Source organism: Acartia tonsa, chromosome 8 (genome assembly GCF_053477335.1).
Source record: "Acartia tonsa isolate MP-2025a chromosome 8, ASM5347733v1, whole genome shotgun sequence".
Taxonomy (NCBI): Eukaryota; Metazoa; Arthropoda; class Copepoda; order Calanoida; family Acartiidae; genus Acartia; species Acartia tonsa.
Window position 1 is genome coordinate 51,377,775 of NC_137267.1, and position 21,565 is coordinate 51,399,339.

General features: G+C 31.9%; 1 protein-coding gene across 1 annotated transcript in view; it reads left to right on the top strand.

Moving 5' to 3' along the window:
* The window catches only part of XRCC1 (DNA repair protein XRCC1), a 163,406-nt gene extending 148,440 nt beyond the window's left edge, over positions 1-14,966 (top strand). The window contains exon 28 of the mRNA XM_080170861.1: positions 14,931-14,966. Coding sequence (XP_080026987.1) covers position 14,931 — 1 coding nt within the window. The 3' untranslated portion in view covers positions 14,932-14,966. The remainder of the gene's footprint in view (positions 1-14,930) is intronic.
* Positions 14,967-21,565: the final 6,599 nt, after the last annotated feature.

Genomic DNA, 21,565 nt, shown 5'->3' on the forward strand with positions numbered 1-21,565 from the left:
AATCAATACGGAACAGTTTATGGGTTTAGCCCTGGGGTAAGAATCAAAACTCGGTGTTTGTACAAGAAAATGAAAGAAATCTTTTATTTAGAAAGAAAAAATAACCTTTTTCCACCTAGCGGTGAAAAGCTAGGTATTAAAAAGTAATGCCTATCTAAATTAAGTATTTCTTTACCTAATGTTCTTTTTTTTGTGAAAAAAAACAATGTCATTTACATATTTGAGATTCATTTGGACAATTTGTCTTTCAAAGACCTTTGATTTAATAAAATTTAGTTTTGAAACAATTTTATGATATTTTAAAGTTAGTATGTTTACTAACCTATTTTAAAAATACACTATTATAACACATGGTATATTTCAATTTCCTTTTGTCTTTTGTAGAATTGAATCAAGCAATATTAGCTTGGTCGTTTTTGATAATTTTTTTTGAATCAATATTTGGGGAACACTTTGAAACTGCACTAAAATTGGTCAGTTATATTGAGTATAACTCATAGATAGGGATTTAAATTAGCTCAGATTTTTTTGGTCATGGGGTTATCCCCCCCCCTCCCTTCCTACAACAAATAACAATATTCTCTGAAAAGCAACGCCCAATAGGTTCAGTGGTTAGCGGTATTCAAGTCTCAAGTCTTAATCCGGACAGACGGACAGACATCTTTTTGATTTACATCATATTACGTATTAATCTTTGATTACTTTGATCCAATATTTATAAAAAATGGATTTAATTATTGGTCAGTTCATTCATCCAATAGGAAGGGAGGGGATGGGGTAAATAGGGGAGGGGTATAGTTATTTTAGCCATCTGCAAGCATCACTTTATACAGAATACATGAAAATTTGTTGCAACATCCAAGTAATAATATTTCTCGTATTCATTCGAATCCGGTGGGTAGGAACCAGTTCTCATCCATACGAAAAAACTATGTCTAGCATCGTATTATATCCAGCTTTCTACGAATATAAAAATGTACAATCATAAGTTTAAGACCAATTTAACGGACAGACGGAGGAATAGATTTACTCTAAATATAGAAAAGCTTTGCTTTTAATAACCAGGGATCTAAAGGGATAGGACAATGGCCCATAAATTAATGTACATCCCAATGGTGATACACAAAATTACACCTAGATTAAAATTGTGGGTGAAACGTTTGAACACTCAACTTAATTAACCAAACGATTAAAATTTACTAAAGTCCCCAAAGTTGTGTAGCCTACAAATAAGAAAACATCATTATAAAACTTTGGGGAGCAGTGAAAAAAAACAGCCCATTGTCCCCTCTCTCTCTCTGGTTAATAACTGTCCATGTGAGTGAGTGGTAACCTAATCAACATATGGCTTCCAACCTCAAGTGATATTATTCAATTAGAGAATCAAGTTGTCATCCTATTTTCATTTTAGAATAGCTCTTTAAAATTTTCTCGCATTCATTCGAATCCGGTGGATAGGAACCGGTTCTCATCCATACGAAAAAACTATGTCTAGCATCGTATTATATCCAGTTTTCTACGAATATAAAAATGTACAATCATAAGATTAAAATTAGTTTTTTAGCCCGTGCTTTCGGCACCTCGGGGCTAAAAAAACTGGTTTTAAATTCATAATTGTACATTCTATATCCGCGGAAAGCTGTTTATAATACGATGCGAAAAATAATTATTATAATATAAATGGATATACAATATACGTGGATAATATATTGACAGGGAAAAATTTGTCGTCAATATAGGTTGCTAACATGGACCTAATTTTTTGGTCGGTTCGGTCGTTAAGTAGAAGGGGAGGGGTTTTATTCAGCTGCGAGTATCACTTTGTTATAGTACATGAAAATCTGGTCTAAGTAAAAATATATCGATGATAATATTATTATCAAAACAGCGTCACTTAATAATATAAATCCATGGTAACTTTTAAGAATGGTCTATGGTTTTAAAACATTTTTTTAAAAAGCTAAAAAATCACTATGTTTTTATTGGAAATAGGGCATTTCTGGTGATGATTATAGAGTTGTAACGCTTTCTAAGTTGTACCTAACTATAACAAGAATCATCATGTCAGTTTGACAACAATAGGACAATTCCAATATGCCCAACTTAACTCTCCAAGGTATCCGTTATGGATTGATCTTAGAATTTTTTTTATGTATAATAACTAATATGGTTTATTTTTTAAAAATAATTTCAATATAAGCAAACGTATAATACACTTGACTAGTAAAATATACTCTTTTTATACCCATTTTACTTTTATTAATCCATACATGTATTTAAAACATAACGTTTTACCATTATTAGTAGCGTAGCTACTTTATAACTAGTGTATGTCAGTATGTACGACAATTCATCCGAACTCCACTGATCTTAATGGATAGGACAATGTATTAGAAATATACATCCTTAGTTACGATAATTAAAATTTACCGCTTTTGTAGATAAAAAAATAATGGTTGAAAATATTGGGCACGTAAAGTTTTTACTAACCAATCAGGGTTATCAAAAAAGAAACCATTTTTAATGCTAATCAATGAGAGATTGTGTTATAAAACTTTGGATACCAGTTTAATTTACTGTCAAACATCACCTCCCTCCCTTTACAGTTTATTGAAGACTGTTAAACAAAAACGGTCCAAAACTTTTCTCTATTCTTACTTTATAATAATGTTAGTAGCGGCTACGCCCCTAGATGCCTCTTTGGCACTTTAGAGGGAGGGGTTGAATTCGACAACCCAATTTCTTATTTTAGATTTTAAAAGAAATAATAAAAGAATTTTTTGGAGGACTTTTTTGTGGCAGAGATCCTGTTACTTTATTATAAGGATTTTGGACATAATATTATCACAATATTTTTATTGCAATGCTCCTCTGGAAATAAATGTCCTTTTTAAAATAACTAGAAATGGCAACAATTTTATCTCAGCTATTATTCTTTCTCTCTAAGCAACTCCCATATGTTACAAGAATAGAGTTAATTTTGAGTGTTTCTATATTTTTGTTGAGATTCCACTTTCAATAAGAATAACGTATAAATTTATGTTTATGATACATATTCAAGATAGTAATTTTGAATTGATTCTTGATATTTCTTGTTGCTTTTTTGCTTAAATAAAAGCAACATAATCTGATGGATCTCGCTAACCGCTGAACCGATATGGTTCACCTTTACATGTAGCTCCTTTAAAAAATCCTTTAAAATCTTTTTTTTGGGGGGAAGGGGGGGAGGTGTGACACCCTCCCTGAAGAAAAATTTAGGGTAGGCGTTTTTACTTTTTCTTTTTCGAAACTAAAACAAAAGGCCCATACTAACAAAACTGGTATTAATTAAATTTTTTTAATAATATTCGTAAAAAATTGCCTGTAATACGATGATATACATGAGTTTTCAGAATGACATAGAACCGGTTCTAAACCAGCGGATATTAATCGGTTTCAAAGCCATACTAAAAAACTCTGTTATCCGAATTTTAAGACTATTAAATAATCAATTAAGCTCTCTTTAAAAGTTGGGCTTTAAAAATAAAATAATAAATATCCCTTTTAATTATCTTTTATTAGGTTCCTTGTTAGTTCTAAGCAGTGGCGTGCACATGATTTTGTCAGCCTTCTTACCATAGAGGTCTAAGCTTTTTTTTTTTTGGGGGGGGGTAAAAATTTTTAATGGGTGGCTAATTCATTTTTTTTTTTGGGGGGGGGGGGGGGGTGGGTTAAATGGCGCGTGAAGCGCGCCGCAAATTTATTTTACCCCCCCAAAATTTTTACCCCGGGGGTAAAATTTGCTTAGGTGGGGTAATTACTCCCCTGAAATCTGTTGGCAGGGGTAGGGGTAAATTTTAAATGGAGGGGGGGGGGTAAAATGAAAAAAAGGGGGGTAATCGCCCCATTACCCCCCCCCCTTGGACGTCTATGCTTCTTACGATTTTGGCCCCTCCCTAAATAGAATAAAGAGGTTGGGTTGGGTTTTTTTTGGGGGGGGGGGGGCGTAACATTATTAATGATAGGGCTGTAATTTTGTTACCAGGGGGTAGTTAAACCCCCCTAAATAATCAACATACTCAAACATCAAACAAGTGTCCATTGATACTTGGCTGTTTTAAGGGGAAGTATCAGGGTTGTGTATCCACCGCCCTTTAATTTGTTAGTAGGATTAATAAACCACTACACACCCCTCCATCTGCATGCCTGTAGTTCGACAGAATTATCGATAATTTTAGAAATTGTAAGAAATTGTTATGATGCTAGCCTGAATTAAAATGACATCTGAATGGCTAATATTGTTTAATTAGAATAATCGGGTATAGTCCCTTTCGTGGCAACGCTCCTTAAGGGGCGATTCTTCGTTTTTTTTCACCGTAGTTTTTCTCCTATTTCTAGCCTCTGCGGGGGGCTCTAACCCTGTGGGGCCAATTGCCTAACCCTGTGGGGCAATCACCTAACCCAATATAACCTAACCTAACCTATAATAACCTATCAAAAGCCATTTTAAAAATACGACGAATCACCCCTTAAGGGGCGTTGATACGAAAGGGACTATTTCCAAATAATCTGTATGTAAAGGAACAGGATGTAGCGAAGCATATCCTTACCAACTTTATTAATATATATCTTTCCAGTAAAGCATAAGCCCTGGGAATTTCCATAGATCCAGAAATGGTTTATTTAAAGGAACGGTACCTCCCCGGCCCTGGAAAAAATATAAAACACATTTTAAGTACCTCAAAGGCCTCTAGGGGCGTAGACCTCGTTATGCAAGTAAAGTTAATTTGTTAAAAATGCGGGGAAGGCAAAAGAAACAATTTTGTGATTAAGGAAGTGTTGAGAACATAAATAAAAGATTTAATCCTCTTTTCCATGTTAGAACCACGTACTACAGATTAATTTTGTAACATTTAGAGCTGTGCGTAAAATTATTTTATCCTTTTATCTTATCCTATCTATAATACAAAGTAACTTACTGTCTGTCCGTCCGTCTATCTGTCCGTCGGTCTGTACGTCCCTTAAGATCTCGGTAACCACTGAACCGATTGGATTCTACAATTCAGGTAATATATACCTAATGGTCCTCTGGTGGTTTTAGGCTATTTTCTTGGGGAGTGGGACACCCATAACCCCCCCAAAAAAACAAAAAATTCCCCTTCCCCCAATCTTTTTAAAAAATGTGCTGGTACCATAGGTACTTAATTTTTTAAATATTACCTCTTGGGGCAAAGCTCCTAGAGGCTAGGGCCGAAGCCACTAGTGACACATATAATGTAGTAAGTTTTTTTTGTCTAAAGCAAGATATCTTTGCAATTGTTGGTCTGATTTTGTTGTACTTTTCTGGGAATCGTTATAAATGTCTTGGTGTGGTTTTAGGCTTTTATTTCTGACCTCCCTCGCCCTCCCCTAGAGGCTAGGACCAATGTAGTATGATGTAAGTATGTATGTCTAGTAGTTAGTACATGTTTTGATGGACAGGTAAACGTTTAAAAGCCTAGTATTGGTTTGGTCAAAAAGTGCTCGAACCAAAATTATTTTATGTTGACAAAATAAATTCTTTTGTGTGACTTCCCCATTCCCTGGCCTCTAAGGACACAGGATTTTGGCTATTTTGTAAAGAAATGGTATATTATCTTCTTCTGAACTCCTATTTCCACCTAACTTTTTGTATTAGTAAAGGGCAAATAATACTTTCGAGAATTTTTGCTACTAAGAATTTTGTAAATCTTGTTAAATAAATAAGTTGTAAAAAAGGAGATTTTGGCTAACATGTTATCTTTAAAAAAACAAGTAAAATGTATCAGCAAAAAGCAAGCATTAATATACTGCAAACAAATATTTCTTGTAAGTTTTTTTTTACATTAATGTATCTTTTCAAATAACTTTAATAAACATAAATGTAGATTTGTAAAATCTTGAAACTTACCTCCCTTAACGAAAATTATAGAGTTGCTGCGACATTAGAAGACTTGGGTATAGTTTCTTTCGTGACAGCGCCTCTTAAAGGGCGTTTCCTCGTATATTGACAGTAGCTTTTTTAGATTATGTTAGGTTAGGTGATTGTCCCGCATGGTTAGGCAATTGGCCCCGCAGCGCTAGAGCCCCCCCGCAGGTGCTAGAAATATGAGAAAATCTACTGTGAAAATACGTCGAAACGCTTTTTAAGAGACGTTGTCACGAAAGGTACTATATCCGAAAACTTTTATTTTTGCTATTTTGGTTGTAATTTTTACCTGTTTGTAACTACATAATTGACAAAAAAAACTAACTGTTTTTCTCAACTAAACATTTAACAAGGATAAGCAAATCCCTAAATGTAAGCACTTGTCTTGTGCACGCTCCTGATTGTCCGTTTGGCCTAAACCGGTTCTGAGCCATACTGAAAAATCACGTATAACATTGTATTTCCTCAAATATTAAACTAAAAATAATAAAATTAACACCAGTTTCGTTAGCCCGGGACACGGCGCCTAACAAAACTGGTTTTAATCTTATAATCTATAATTTTTATTTCCGCGGAAAGCTGCCTATAATACGATGCGATACATAACTATTCGTTACAAACCATATCGCTATAACTAGAAGCCTCTAGCAGCTTTTTCATTTTTAGGGGCTTTTTCTCTTGGAAGGGTGGAAGACCGTTACCCTTCCCGTATATAGTAATAAAATAATCATATAATATCTAGGCCTTAAGACGACCTACTTTAAAGGGGAACAATATCGGTTCATAGGTTAACGGGATACTTCGCTACAGAAAGACAGTCACACTGATAGACATCCTGTTACTTTTATATAAGATTTTAAATTACTTTCACCGTTTTTCTATTTTGTTATTGTTTTAGATCCACTACATATGGATAAAATTGGCAATGATTTGACCAAAAAGAATGCGCGATACACTTTAAAAAAGTTGTAGAGTATCTTCGCTTATAAAATTACTTCACAGTTTAAATACCTGTTGATGCTTTATTATCTCATGAATGTCCTCACACATTTTTAACATGCTTTTTATAAGTAGCGCAGCTACTCAATAACTAGGGTCTATCCGTACGTCCATGAGGACGTACAGAGGACTTTTTCTTAGAGGGGTAAGCACGGGGGGGGGGGGGTGTTATAATTACAAATTTACTAATACATGAGATGAAAAACTGAAAACAATTCAACCAAATTATTATTAGTTTCATTTGGCCACGTTACTCATGGATTTATTGCCCTTGTTGAGTTCTTTTCAGTTGCTTTAATGTACGGAAGAAACATTTAAATTTAGCCCTTTTTATGTTGAATAACTTAGCACCATTTAAAACACCGAATAGATACAATTGAAACTTAACAAATAATAATTAAAACTTTACTTCCCAAAACGTATCTATATGTTTATTCTTTAGATAACCTATGTGCTTTGTTTTAAATTAATTAATATTAATTAAATTAATATTTAAATTAATCATGTATTAAATGTTGTACCCTGACATTAAAGATTCGAACTCTTGCAAAATGTAAACAAATAATGTACAATATATATTCTAATGATTTAAACCTTTATATAAAATGTATTTTTAGTCCTTTAATAAAAAAAATACAATAGATGTTGATAAAAGAATTATAACAAAGCAATCACAAATCATAAGTGAGTAATCAAATTCTATTATAAACTTTCAATAAAAATAAGAATAACGTAGAATGATAAAGATTGGGGGTAAAATCTAGACATACACTACACTACGGGTTTCCAGGGAGGAAGGGAACATTGGATTGGAAAATTAAACTGGCCCCAAACTTTTTAAAACGAGTTTTATTAGATTGTGTTGTTCAAATTATCAATGTCCAAATTCGTCCTCTAATTATTTTTAGGCAAATAAAAGATAATTAATCAATTTATAGTTCATTCAATAAGATATCTTTTTTTATCTAAGATTTGTTACTTAAACAAGGAATACAACATCCATAAATAGCAAAACATAAAACAATTAATTATCTATCTAACGTAGCACTATAGCGTTACAGACTGACTGGCGGACATACAGCCAATGTCAAAGCCAATGTCAAATCCTCACCAATGGATAGTGAAAACAGAAGATAATTTGATTTTTTCCTTAATTCATATGGGTGAATTATGCTTTTGGTAAAATTTAAAAAGACTACCTTTGTCTCATCTCTTATTTAGTTTTGTAGTAGATAGATTGACTATTGGTTTATTCACATTTTGAACCTAGTAAAAGTGTCTGACTCTGATTATGACGTAAAAAAATCAGCCAATGAGAGGCCAGTATACACTGTTGTTAACTAATGGTAAAATTTATAGTGGCCTATCATTGGCTATTTTTTTTTTACGTCATAACCAGAGTCAGTCACATTTACTAGGTTCCACATTTTAAAAAATCTCTAGTTTTTAATGCAATTGTAAGTTGCATTTTTCATATGAATGGCATCTGTTATATTTTTTTTGCAGTCTCACCTCTCTAAAGCAAGCGTCCGTTCGTCAGACCACACTTTACAAAAATAAATTCAAGGAATGAATCAACCCATCGAAATTTATTGAGTCCAGAGTTTTATAACCAACGATTGAATCAGGGGCGTCCAAGCTTTTTATTTTGGGGGGGGTAAACTTTTTTGAAGGGGGGGGTAATTTGGTTTTGGGGGGGGTAAAATGGCGCGCGAAGCGCGCCGCAAATTTTTTTTACCCCCCCAAAATTTTTACACCGGGGGTAAAATTTGCTTGGGGGGGGGGGTAAAATCCTGAAATCTGTTGGCAGGGGTAAAATTTGTTTACCCCCCCCAAAATTTACCCCCGGGGTAAAATTTTTGGGGGGGGTAATTTAAATTTTATAAAAAATTTAGTATTAAAAATGCGCGCGAAGCGCGCAAAAATTTTTTTTGTTTGAGATTTTCTATTTTTGGGGGAGTATTTACCCCCCCAAAATCGTTTGGGGGGGGGTAAATACCCCCCCCAAAATCTACGGCAAAATCTACGGCACCCCCAAAATCGTTTGGGGGTGCCAAATGGCCCATTACCCCCCCCCCCCCTTGGACGCCTATGGATTGAATAAACCTGTCTCAAAATTTAGCTTACAATGGATTCATAATATTTTTCTGATTCTAAAGTTATATATGAACCCATATTTTTTATGCCTGTGGAAGATTATATTTTACTTCAAAGTTTTGATTAAACCGAGGTTAAAAAAATTGATTTTTTCAATAATTACTCAACAGAATTTTAAAAGTAAGGTGTCAAATTAAAGATCTTACTATTTTTGTTCATACTGGCCATTTTCTTCTTTTATTTTGTTGCGTTTTAGTACCTTAAAACAGACTTAATTATTTTTAAAAAAAACTTAAATTACTTAAAAAATAAGAGGTCTACAAAAAAACCGATTGCATATCTGAATTCTATGAAAATTTTACATCTACTACTTACTAAAAGAACCGGCTAGCTATCTTAAATAAAAAGTGAAAAAGTTGATACACCTTCTTTCAAAGGATTAAAAAGCTTTTGTTTTGTGCATTCTATTACGAAACAAGGTAAGCATTATATAAAATTTATCGTTCTTTTCCTTTTGTAAATTCAAGTCTTTGTCTTTTGGTACAAATAAAAGTTTATAGAACGTTGATTTTTTAAAGTAGAAATGTAAGGTTAGGGAGGGGGATGAAATATAACCCTCCCATTTTAAATCTAGTTTTTTAATGATTAAGTATAAAATTTTTTGTTCTCCCTCCCAAAGTTTTAAAGCATAGTTTTTGGTTGTTTAAAAATTGTGAAAAAGCGAGTTTTATTATAAAATATTTATCTCATTTCTTTGTCTTTTTGGCAACCCTCTTATATAGAAGTATATTGTTTTTAAAAGCAACGCTTTTCTATAATTAGGGTCGGTCAGTCCGTAACGGATAGCTTTTATCGTTGATTTAGGCATGTTATAATTGTCCTATCGATTTCAAACTTTGCATGGTGATTCCTGTAGTAGTCATGTAAGATTTAGAAAGCGCAGCAACTCTATAATCGTTACCAGAATGTCCATACGTACATTTTTAACATGATGATTTTTTAACTTTTTAACAACAAGTTTTTATGTGATAAAATCATCCGATTGATCTGATTTTTGGATTACTGATTCCTATTACAATATTTTGAGCGAAGCATCTCTATAATCAAGTCCTAGAAATGTCAGTATGTCCTTAAACAGAATCCTGTATTTAATAAGTTTTGCAACAAACGTATACTTTTGTCAACTTATGTATTCATCTTTTGTATATTTAGTTCTGACACTCTACAAGAGTTAATGTTCGTCTGTAATACCGTTTCAGAGCTTCGCTTTTATGGATGTTGTAATCCTTGTTTTTTGTAGTTTTTGGTGATTTTGAAATTGGGTTAAAACGGGATATCTCTCTCACAATAATATTATGATTTTATTATCTTTTAAACATTATTATGATATAAAATATCATTATCTTCATATTTAAAGATAGCTAATTACTTTAATAATGCGGAAAAAGCATTATTATAAGTAATTTAGAGTTATATAACATTAATAAAGTAAATTATATAAATCATGAAAATCAAATTAAAGAATGGCAATCTTAGAATTAAATCAATCAAAAAAGTATAATCACATTTCCCATTGTCTTTGTTAATTTGTTGCAGAAACAAGGATGACAGCATTATAACAGCTAAGCTTTCAAAAAAGACGGCAAGACAAACGAACATGAAAACTTGTAGAGTGTCAAAACTTAATAATAAAAAAATAATTCAAAGGTTTAAATTAAGTTGTATAAGAACTTGCTGCAAAATTACATGAATACATGATTCTGTTTCAGGAAATACTTACATTATTAGGACTTCATTATTGAGAGGCTTCGCTAAAAATATTGTACCATTTTGTACTAGGAATCAATGAATCAAAAATTAGATGAATAGGATTATTATATCAAAAACAGATATTCAAAAAAGTTAAAAAATTAGCATTTCTACGAACTTTCTACTAACGATTATATGCTTGTTGTTATGATACATATTTTTTAAGACGAAGAAGTGAATTGGCCCTACCCCTCTATTTATGGCCAAAAACCTGCCTGGAACAATACTAAAATTCTTTAAAATTGTTGAAAGATTAGTCCATTATTAGTTTACGAGATCTTACTAAACATAAATAGAAACAGGCAGACAGAAATCCTGTTACTTTACAATTAAAAAATAATGAGAAGTTAGGAAGATTTATGTTGACATACACACGAGAGGCAAATTTATTATCATTCATAATAATTGCTGAAATCAGAGATCTACAGGGATAGGACATCATTAACTGTATTCCCTAAATACAGTTTAAATACTACCTTTGGCATTTAAAGCCACAAGTCCGAATTATAATAGTAAATGTTGATAGTATGCCAGCTCAGCTTTGGCTACTGTATATTAACTCCATACAGTCGACAACAATAATTTGTATTATATCTGTCATGTCCTTGCCATTCCTGGTTAAAACCAGAGATGGGTTTTTGAAAGAAGAATGCCGCGTTTTTTCGACATTTTTTTTTGAAAAACTCTTTTCACTTAAATGCTGTAAAAACAATACTGCCATTTTTTTTTATCAATAAAAACATTAAAACCTATTTTGAACCTTTCTTTTAAAGATTAAGATTTAACTAAACTATTGTAACATACACTCTGTTTAAAATAAGACGCAGGATGGCTAATTTTAGGAATTGATATCTGCTGTATTGTAAGTAAGTCTATGATGACAAAATTGTCTAAAAGAGTATAAATAGAACAAACTAGCCACCAGCTGTTTAATGTCCTTTTTTTTTGCACTTAGAGACCCAATCAGTGTTTTGAAATAATTTTTCTCAATAAAAATTCAATGATAAAATAACTGCTCAGATTTAGTTCATATGGCATTTCCTTAAAGTTTTTGTCGATAATAGAAACCAATCCCTTAATTTTTAAAATAATTTTTGGTTATTACTTTAGGTAAGATTAGATTAGGTTTTATTGGGTAATCGATAGCCCAGCTGGGTTAGGGATCTATTCAAGTTTTAACTACACCCTTCCCACCATTTTTTTTTTAAAGGGAGGGGGTTACATTGCTAGAAAAGCATTTGGAGGGAAATCACCGGTTATCTATAATACAAAGTAGCTTGATGTCTGTCTGTCCGTCCGTCTGTCTGTCTGAAGCTTAAGATCTCGCTAACCACTGAACCGATTGGATTTTACTCTTCAGGGAATATACCTACTGGTCCTTTGGTGGTTTTAGGCTATTTTCTTGGGGGGTGGGACACCTCCAACCCCCCAAAAAACAAAAAATTCCCCCCCCCATTTTTTTTTTTTACGAATTTTGCGAATTCGTTATTTAAACGCAAAAATTTTTTCCTGCTGGGTAGGTGCGAAAATTTGCGATCCGTTCTGCTGGGTAAGTAATAGAAGATGTAATTATACCACTTGTGGCAAAGCCCCTAGAGGCTAGGGGAGAAGCCGCTAGTTTATCATATAAAGAAAGGATTTTAAAAAATAGCAGTATCCCATTAATTACAAATTGAGTATTCCATACCCCATACCCGCCATTTACATCATAATTATGCCACTGTTATAATCGTTGCCTAAAGTTTGATGATTTATTATTATTTTTATCCCGATCCTAATGGTCTGATAGGGTTAATAGTTGGTGATACAAAAATCATACGAAACTTTATATCTTATACAATTCAAACTTTGAAAGAACAACGATGAATGCGCGTCCGTATGTTCGGATAATCTCGTATGTATATACTTTAACGTGGTATTGACCCTCACCCACCCGCACTCAAAATAGCTTAAAACAAGATCTGGACCAATAATAAACTACAGTAAAAATAGTTTTATAAAAATTCGAGCCGTTTGCGAGATCTTATTAGACAGATATACATTATGTTACTTAACAATAAATGATCAAAATATCTGTAGCACCTTTGTCATAATGAACATTCTATTGTGAAAAGTGTTATTTATCAATTAAAATGGCTTAAAAGCGCTTCAGGTGGTCACGGCACCTTATTTGACAAATAGCACAAGGTGATTTAACAATTAGGTTAAAAGTAAAGATTAGCTGAAACAAGGATGACAACATCCATAAAAGTGAAGCACTGAAACGGTGGGACAAACGGACATTAACACTTGTATAGTGTCAGAACTGAATAATCAGAATATAAATGTATAAGAATCGGAGCAAAATTGTAAGTAAATTTGTTGAAAAACTGCTTGATACAGGATAATGTTTATGGACATACTTACATTTTTAGGACTTAATTATAGAGTTGCTTTGCTGATAACGTTATAATTTGTTGTCCCAGGAATCAACATACCAAAAATCAGATCAATCGGATGATTAAATCACATAAAAATTTGTTGTTAAAAAAGTAAAAAAAATCAACATGTTTAAAATGGACGTACGAACACTCTTATTATGAATATAGAGTTGCTACGCTTTCTAAATCGTACCTAACTACTAAAGGATCACCATGTAAAGTTTGAAATCGATAGGACAATTCTAACATGCCTAAATTAAGGAAAATTAACGAATTCGGAAAACTATGTAAAGATTCCTAAAAGGAAGAACTTAATATGTTAAGTTGTAATCAAAATCTGAAGCTACTGACAAAAAAACAATGCTACTTTATATTATAGGCTGTCAGTTTAAATTTGTAGAAAAGGGCGACTTAATTGATCAACTGCGCAACTGCGATAGAACAATTCTAACAAGCCTGCAGTAACGAAAAGCGGTATACGGACATAAAGACAGAGGAACGTACGGTCAGACTGACCCTAATTTTATGAAAGCTTCGCTTTCAATAATTTAGCTAATTTAACTTGAGTCCTGTGTAACATTGTAAAAATACTGCAACAGATTTCAGCAAAATCCAAACTGGTGTTTGCGTAGCTGATGAATTATTTATCACCTATTCAATGCCCACATTTCCGTATGTGCACTTAATAACTGTTTAAACAAGGAGGATAACGTACATTGGATGCAAAGACTTTTAGTAAACAAAGACAGGGAAAGTTAGGAATTTATCACAGAGGAAAATGATGTGGTATAGCTTTAAAAAGTAAGGCTTTCCCTCAAAATGCCCTTCCAGCACAGAATCACCCCCCCCCCCCATCTTATTTTTGAAATAAGATTAAAATTAGGGAGGGTTTGTTATTTTTGTTACACCTAAAGTGCCTTAAATACGCAAAGCTATTTAATACTTAATATAACCTTTTGAGTAGTAGTACTAAACACATGAAAAACTCAATTTCAATTTATTTCCAAATAAGGGGTAAGGCTACGTAATAAAACACATACTATACTTACTTAACTTCTGTTTAAATCCTCTAAAACATTTGTAAAAAATACACGAATTATTAATGAAAAAAAAATAGTATCTTTCTGATGATTGCAGAAGCATGAAACTCTGAGTAAAAGAACACAAAAATTAAAGATAAAATGTTGTTTCACTTTTAAGTACTATACTTACTTAGGTATATTTGTTTCTTTTCATTGTATCTTTTGCGTCGTGTAATGGCCGTTTTCGGTCTTGATTTTAGTTACTTTGGCAAAGAAGTTTGCAAGTTTTGTGTGGAAGCAACCAGAGGGAAGGGACATTGGGTTGTTCATTACACTAGTCCCCAAAGTTTCAAACAACGTTTTCTTGTTCGTTGGCTTAAAAACTATGGGGGATTTTATTGAATTTTGATTGGTTGGTGCGTTAAGTTGAGTGTACAAACGTTTCAACCACTAATTTATTCTACAGAAAGGGCCATTTTGTGTATCATTATTGGTGGTGTACATCAATTACTTGACCATTGTCCTTTCCCTTTAGATTCCTTAGAAGCAACACTTACGGAAAAATCACAACACTAATTACTAAAAATTAATGTCATTCAAAAACTGTACACAATTTCATGCAGATATCCAATCAAATCACAGAATAAATATTTTTAGAATAGTTATTTATCGCATCGTATTATAGACAGCTTTCCGTGGATATTAAAATGAAAATTTACACGAATTAAACCAGTTTTGTTAGCTTCAAGGGGCCGAAGGTATTAAAAAAACGGTATTAATTATGATTTTTATTTCAATTTGCGTATAAAATTGTCTAAAATATGATGCTATTCATGATTTTTCAGTATGGCTGATAATTTGTTATAAACCAGAGGATATTCATTGGTTTCGAAGCTACTGAAAAAAAAAATAACTTTACAAGGCTAAAGTTTTTTTTGAAAACTAAATATATCAGCAAACTCCATTTTCAAAATTTTGTGCTGCTATCATATTAACATAATTTATTAGTCATTACCTGATATTAAAATGTTATTATGTCGATAGCATGTCAGTCAAGACCACTTTTATTTAAGGCTTTATTGTAGCCATGAACAACTGAAAAAAAACAAACAAATAATGTCATGGGTTAGGCCTGCAAAGGATGTGCCTGGTCATTTTTCATTTTCTATACGCAGACAACCGTCTATCTATAATACCACAAAAAATATGCCAAATGGAAAACTAAAGCTGTGTATTGGCCCATGACTATTTGTACAGTTTACAAACATTATTCTAACTTTTTTGTTCCATGGTTTAAAAATGTAAAATTCAAATTTTTGAATAATTGATCAAAATTCGTGTGTGTGACATAGCAGGGATCTAAAGGGATAAGACAATGGCCGTTAAATTGATGTACATCACCAATGATGATACACAAAACTACGCCTTCCGTAGATTACAATAAATGGTTAAAACGTTTGGACAATTAACTTAAATGAAGCATCAAAATGTTCCCAGAGTTGTTGAGCTAATGAATAAGAAAACGTTATTATAAAACTTTGAAGATTATCTTAATAAACAGCTTAATGTCCACTCCCTCCCTGGTGACATAGAGGTATAATTCCAGCAAAATTAACTGACCGTAGAGAGTAAATTTATGTCTATTTTCATAAGAAAAAGAGGTTGATCAATTGTGTCCAATGTATTAGAACAGTTCAGCTACCAGATCTATAGTATAGATGTAAATACAGACAACTACCTCCTTTTCTTTTTCAAAGGCCTCTTTCGTCTGCTTCTAAATTATTTTCTGCTACTTGGCTGTATTAATATAAGCGACACCATTGGTTGATTTTTAATGACCCAATAGAAATGTTGCACATGGTGGTTGCAATGGGGAGATACAGTTATTTAACCCTTTCCCTCTAGTGTTATACTCTAATATTCAGTTACGCTACTTAAAATATAGTATTTTATTCAAACAGATTGTATTTTATGGTTAGCAGATGTAAGCTAGGGTTAATTTGTCCATATTAAGCTAGCTAAATTGACTACAAATTTTTCCTGTCAATATATCCACGTATATCCTATATCCATTATGTTAAACTTTTATTTCTGGACGCAATTTATACTACATATATCAAACGACACATTAAAAATTGAAATAACTTACTTTTCAACTAAATCTTTTTTTTTATATAGAATTTATCGATATGTTAAAAATAAATTATGGTGCTTTTTATATAATGTCCATAAATTTTCCCTTGTTTATTTCATTTTTGTTTTGTTTATAAATTGATGTTTTTTACATGTTGCTAAATGATTTTGGCAGCCTTCACAAAAGTATCAAGGATTTTAATTTCAAGTTCAACTGTTTCCAAAACTTCATCTTCAAAGTTTTAGTTTCAGGGAGGGAGGGGACATTGGGCTGCTTATTACACTTGTCCCCAAAGTCTTATAATAACATGTTATTATTCGTTGGCTCAACAACCTTGAGACTTTTATTGAATTTTGATTGATTAATTCATTTAATTTAGTGTCAACACGTTTCAACCACTAAATGTAATCTGCACACGGGGTATTTTTGTGTATCATCATTGGGACGTACATCAATTTATCGGCCATTGTCTTATCACTTTAGATTCCTGGTAATTTGAAACATGATGTCAATGTTGTCACATTATTTTGACTATTTCGCATTAATGCAGGAGGTCATATCTGAAAAATATTTGCCAAGGTGGTGTTATCAGATCCCAGGACATTTTAATTTTAATTTTGGGGATTTTAAAAAGAAACTTCGAAGCTCCCCTCCCACTATGTTCCACGGGTGACAAAAAATCGTTTTTTACATTTTGGAAAATACACTTTTAAACAATTGTTTAGTAATATACACAAGTTTTGGGAAATAAAGCCGAAAGAATTAGCTCTTTACTATGAAAAATAAGAATTTTACGTGTAATTATACCAGAGGTATGGAATTAAGTTCCTTTTCATCATTGTAAACAACTATTTTTAAGGTCAACTAAACTACATTTCAAATCAATGTGGACCCCTTATTTTTAAAGCTATTTTTAAGTATTATATATTTTTGGAATCAGTATGTAATAATTTATACGTTTAGCCTTTAAAAGAAGTCAAATCTCCATTTTTTGTTGTAATTGTAGATGGTTTTCTTAGCATACTCGATTTCTGTAAAATAGACAATTTTCTTCTCATGAAAATTTTACGTTTGGTTCCAGATCTTTTAAGACCAAAAGAGTCCAAGCAAATCCTCTTACATGGTGATATTAGATGTATGTACAATATCAGAGAACTTTACCCTGTGTATGCGAAGGTATGCGAAGTTTGTTTTTTTAAGCCCTAAAGATACTGGGTCTATAAAAAAATAACAATTTTTTAAGATATAAAAGTAATTTATTTTTCTACTTATTTCCAACACATAATGAATTAAACTAAAAGTAAAGAAAAGTTTTAAATAAAGATTATCCCTAAATGTCTAGGCTCTTATTTGAACTATTTTACCTTTTTATTGGGGGGGGGGGGGGGTAATGCCCCACTTATATGCACATCTAAACCCATTAAAGCTAGAAGTTTAAAAAATTTTATGTGGTTTCCTAGTTCAAATATATATTCTTATTTAATTAGCATTATTTACTCCCTTCACACTTATATTAAGCAACCTTTTTCCAAAGGTGCTTTCAAAAAGACAAGTAGAATTTGTATTGTTTAAGATAGAAAATGCTTCCTTTCAAGTAAATTGAAAATAAAATGAAAGTCTTATATCAAAGATTTATAGGGATTATACAATGGCCGAGAAATTAATGTACATTCCCAATGCTAATACACAAAATTGGCTCTTCTTTAAATTACAATTAGTGATTGAAACGTTTGGACACTCAACTAACAAACCAACCAATCAAAATTCAATAAAAGTCCCACAAATTGTTATGCCTACAAATAAGAAAACGCTATTTTGTGAATTTGGGGACTATTATAATAAACAGCCCATTGTCCCCTCCCTCCGTACATTTACACACAGAAAATAAATAAGAAATAGGCTCATCTGTATGTAAACTTGAGATTGGAAATCTCAAAAAATAAGTTTCAGTAGGTCATACATACTTGTTAGAAAAGCTTATGTTTAAAATTTGAAGTCTATAGGTAAAAAATTGCGGTCTCAAGAGCTGTTTTAAGATTTCTGAGGGATCAGGACCTGCAGGATCATACCTGGACCCTGAAATTGACTTAAACACTTAAATTTCATATTGGTATGTACTAGTATAGGATATTTTAGTATTTGGTAACTTAAAATGCTCAGTTTAAGGCAAACAAAATATTTTTGCTCTTTACCTGTATGACCCTGCCAGGTCTGCTGGCATCCTGTGCCAACCAGGATGGAGATATTCAAAATTTCGTCATTACATTGAAAGATATATGGATACTTATTGCTACTTAAATAAAATTTTGTCAAAATTTTAAAATATACACTCGCTATGATTTTTTGTCATTTTTTGGCTTTTCTGGAACACAGTGCCTCCCCCTTTGTTCAACTTTAGGGGTAGAGCTAAAACTGCCCACCCGATGTTAATGTTTAATCTTTTAATGAACATAAAGATAAAGAACTATAAATATATCCAGTTACTTTTATTCAAAAATTCTGATAAGTCAAAGAAATCATCAAAAATAATTACTTACAATTAGAGAAAAAATATACAGTTTAAAAAGACTAATAAATAATACCAATACAAATTTTACGTGAGCCGTAACCATTGATTGTTAAACTCTGGTTATATGAAATTCTATTTTTAATAAGACTAGGGGATATAGGGATTTATATATTTATATGTGATTGAGGGATAATGTTTATATTTTATTAACGAAATAGAGGACTTATTGTTTTGTGGCGAAGCTAATTAACAATTAGAAATATCCGTCTGTTTAAAAAGTTTTTAAGAAACGTGATTTTAAGATAGACGACTAAATTTTTTTTTATTGTTAAGTGAACCTAAATTTCTAAAAGTAGGTTAAAGCAGATCTTATTTCTATTATTTTATTATAAGATATATATATATATATATATTCATAGAAAATGGAATTGTACTATAGCACTGTGTTCCAGAAAAGCCAAAAAATGACAAAAAATCATAGCGAGTGTATATTTTAAAATTTTGACAAAATTTTATTTAAGTAGCAATAAGTATCCATATATCTTTCAATGTAATGACGAAATTTTGAATATCTCCATCCTGGTTGGCACAGGATGCCAGCAGACCTGGCAGGGTCATACAGGTAAAGAGCAAAAATATTTTGTTTGCCTTAAACTGAGCATTTTAAGTTACCAAATACTAAAATATCCTATACTAGTACATACCAATATGAAATTTAAGTGTTTAAGTCAATTTCAGGGTCCAGGTATGATCCTGCAGGTCCTGATCCCTCAGAAATCTTAAAACAGCTCTTGAGACCGCAATTTTTTACCTATAGACTTCAAATTTTAAACATAAGCTTTTCTAACAAGTATGTATGACCTACTGAAACTTATTTTTTGAGATTTCCAATCTCAAGTTTACATACAGATGAGCCTATTTCTTATTTATTTTCTGTGTGTAAATGTACGGAGGGAGGGGACAATGGGCTGTTTATTATAATAGTCCCCAAATTCACAAAATAGCGTTTTCTTATTTGTAGGCATAACAATTTGTGGGACTTTTATTGAATTTTGATTGGTTGGTTTGTTAGTTGAGTGTCCAAACGTTTCAATCACTAATTGTAATTTAAAGAAGAGCCAATTTTGTGTATTAGCATTGGGAATGTACATTAATTTCTCGGCCATTGTATAATCCCTATAAATCTTTGATATAAGACTTTCATTTTATTTTCAATTTACTTGAAAGGAAGCATTTTCTATCTTAAACAATACAAATTCTACTTGTCTTTTTGAAAGCACCTTTGGAAAAAGGTTGCTTAATATAAGTGTGAAGGGAGTAAATAATGCTAATTAAATAAGAATATATATTTGAACTAGGAAACCACATAAAATTTTTTAAACTTCTAGCTTTAATGGGTTTAGATGTGCATATAAGTGGGGCATTACCCCCCCCCCCCCCCCAATAAAAAGGTAAAATAGTTCAAATAAGAGCCTAGACATTTAGGGATAATCTTTATTTAAAACTTTTCTTTACTTTTAGTTTAATTCATTATGTGTTGGAAATAAGTAGAAAAATAAATTACTTTTATATCTTAAAAAATTGTTATTTTTTTATAGACCCAGTATCTTTAGGGCTTAAAAAAACAAACTTCGCATACCTTCGCATACACAGGGTAAAGTTCTCTGATATTGTACATACATCTAATATCACCATGTAAGAGGATTTGCTTGGACTCTTTTGGTCTTAAAAGATCTGGAACCAAACGTAAAATTTTCATGAGAAGAAAATTGTCTATTTTACAGAAATCGAGTATGCTAAGAAAACCATCTACAATTACAACAAAAAATGGAGATTTGACTTCTTTTAAAGGCTAAACGTATAAATTATTACATACTGATTCCAAAAATATATAATACTTAAAAATAGCTTTAAAAATAAGGGGTCCACATTGATTTGAAATGTAGTTTAGTTGACCTTAAAAATAGTTGTTTACAATGATGAAAAGGAACTTAATTCCATACCTCTGGTATAATTACACGTAAAATTCTTATTTTTCATAGTAAAGAGCTAATTCTTTCGGCTTTATTTCCCAAAACTTGTGTATATTACTAAACAATTGTTTAAAAGTGTATTTTCCAAAATGTAAAAAACGATTTTTTGTCACCCGTGGAACATAGTGTATAGATTGAAAACTTTATACATTCATTTAAATTTAATATGACATCATAATCTTTCCAACAATGTATAAAAATAAAGCTTAGCACATGCAGAATAAGACGAACAAGGTCAACAAGATTGACTTGTAGAGTATCAGCGCTGATGTATGGAATTTACCCTAGTCTAATTTAATGGATTTATTATTATTTGGATCTTACACCATATTATCATGTACTCTAATAAAGTAAAACTTACAGCTGGCTAAATTATCGATACCCCACCATCCAACCCCTTCCTTCTTACTGGATGAACGAACTGATTAAAAAATTATGTCTATGTTAGCAACCTAATTGATAAAAAATTTTCCCTTGTCATAATATCCATATAAATCATATATCCATTTGTAATATATAAACACTGAGCATAAAACCAATATGATAAAGCCATATTGGTTATTCTCTCTCTGTTTTTTTTTGTTTATGTCAACTCTACAATAGTTTGGTTCCCTCA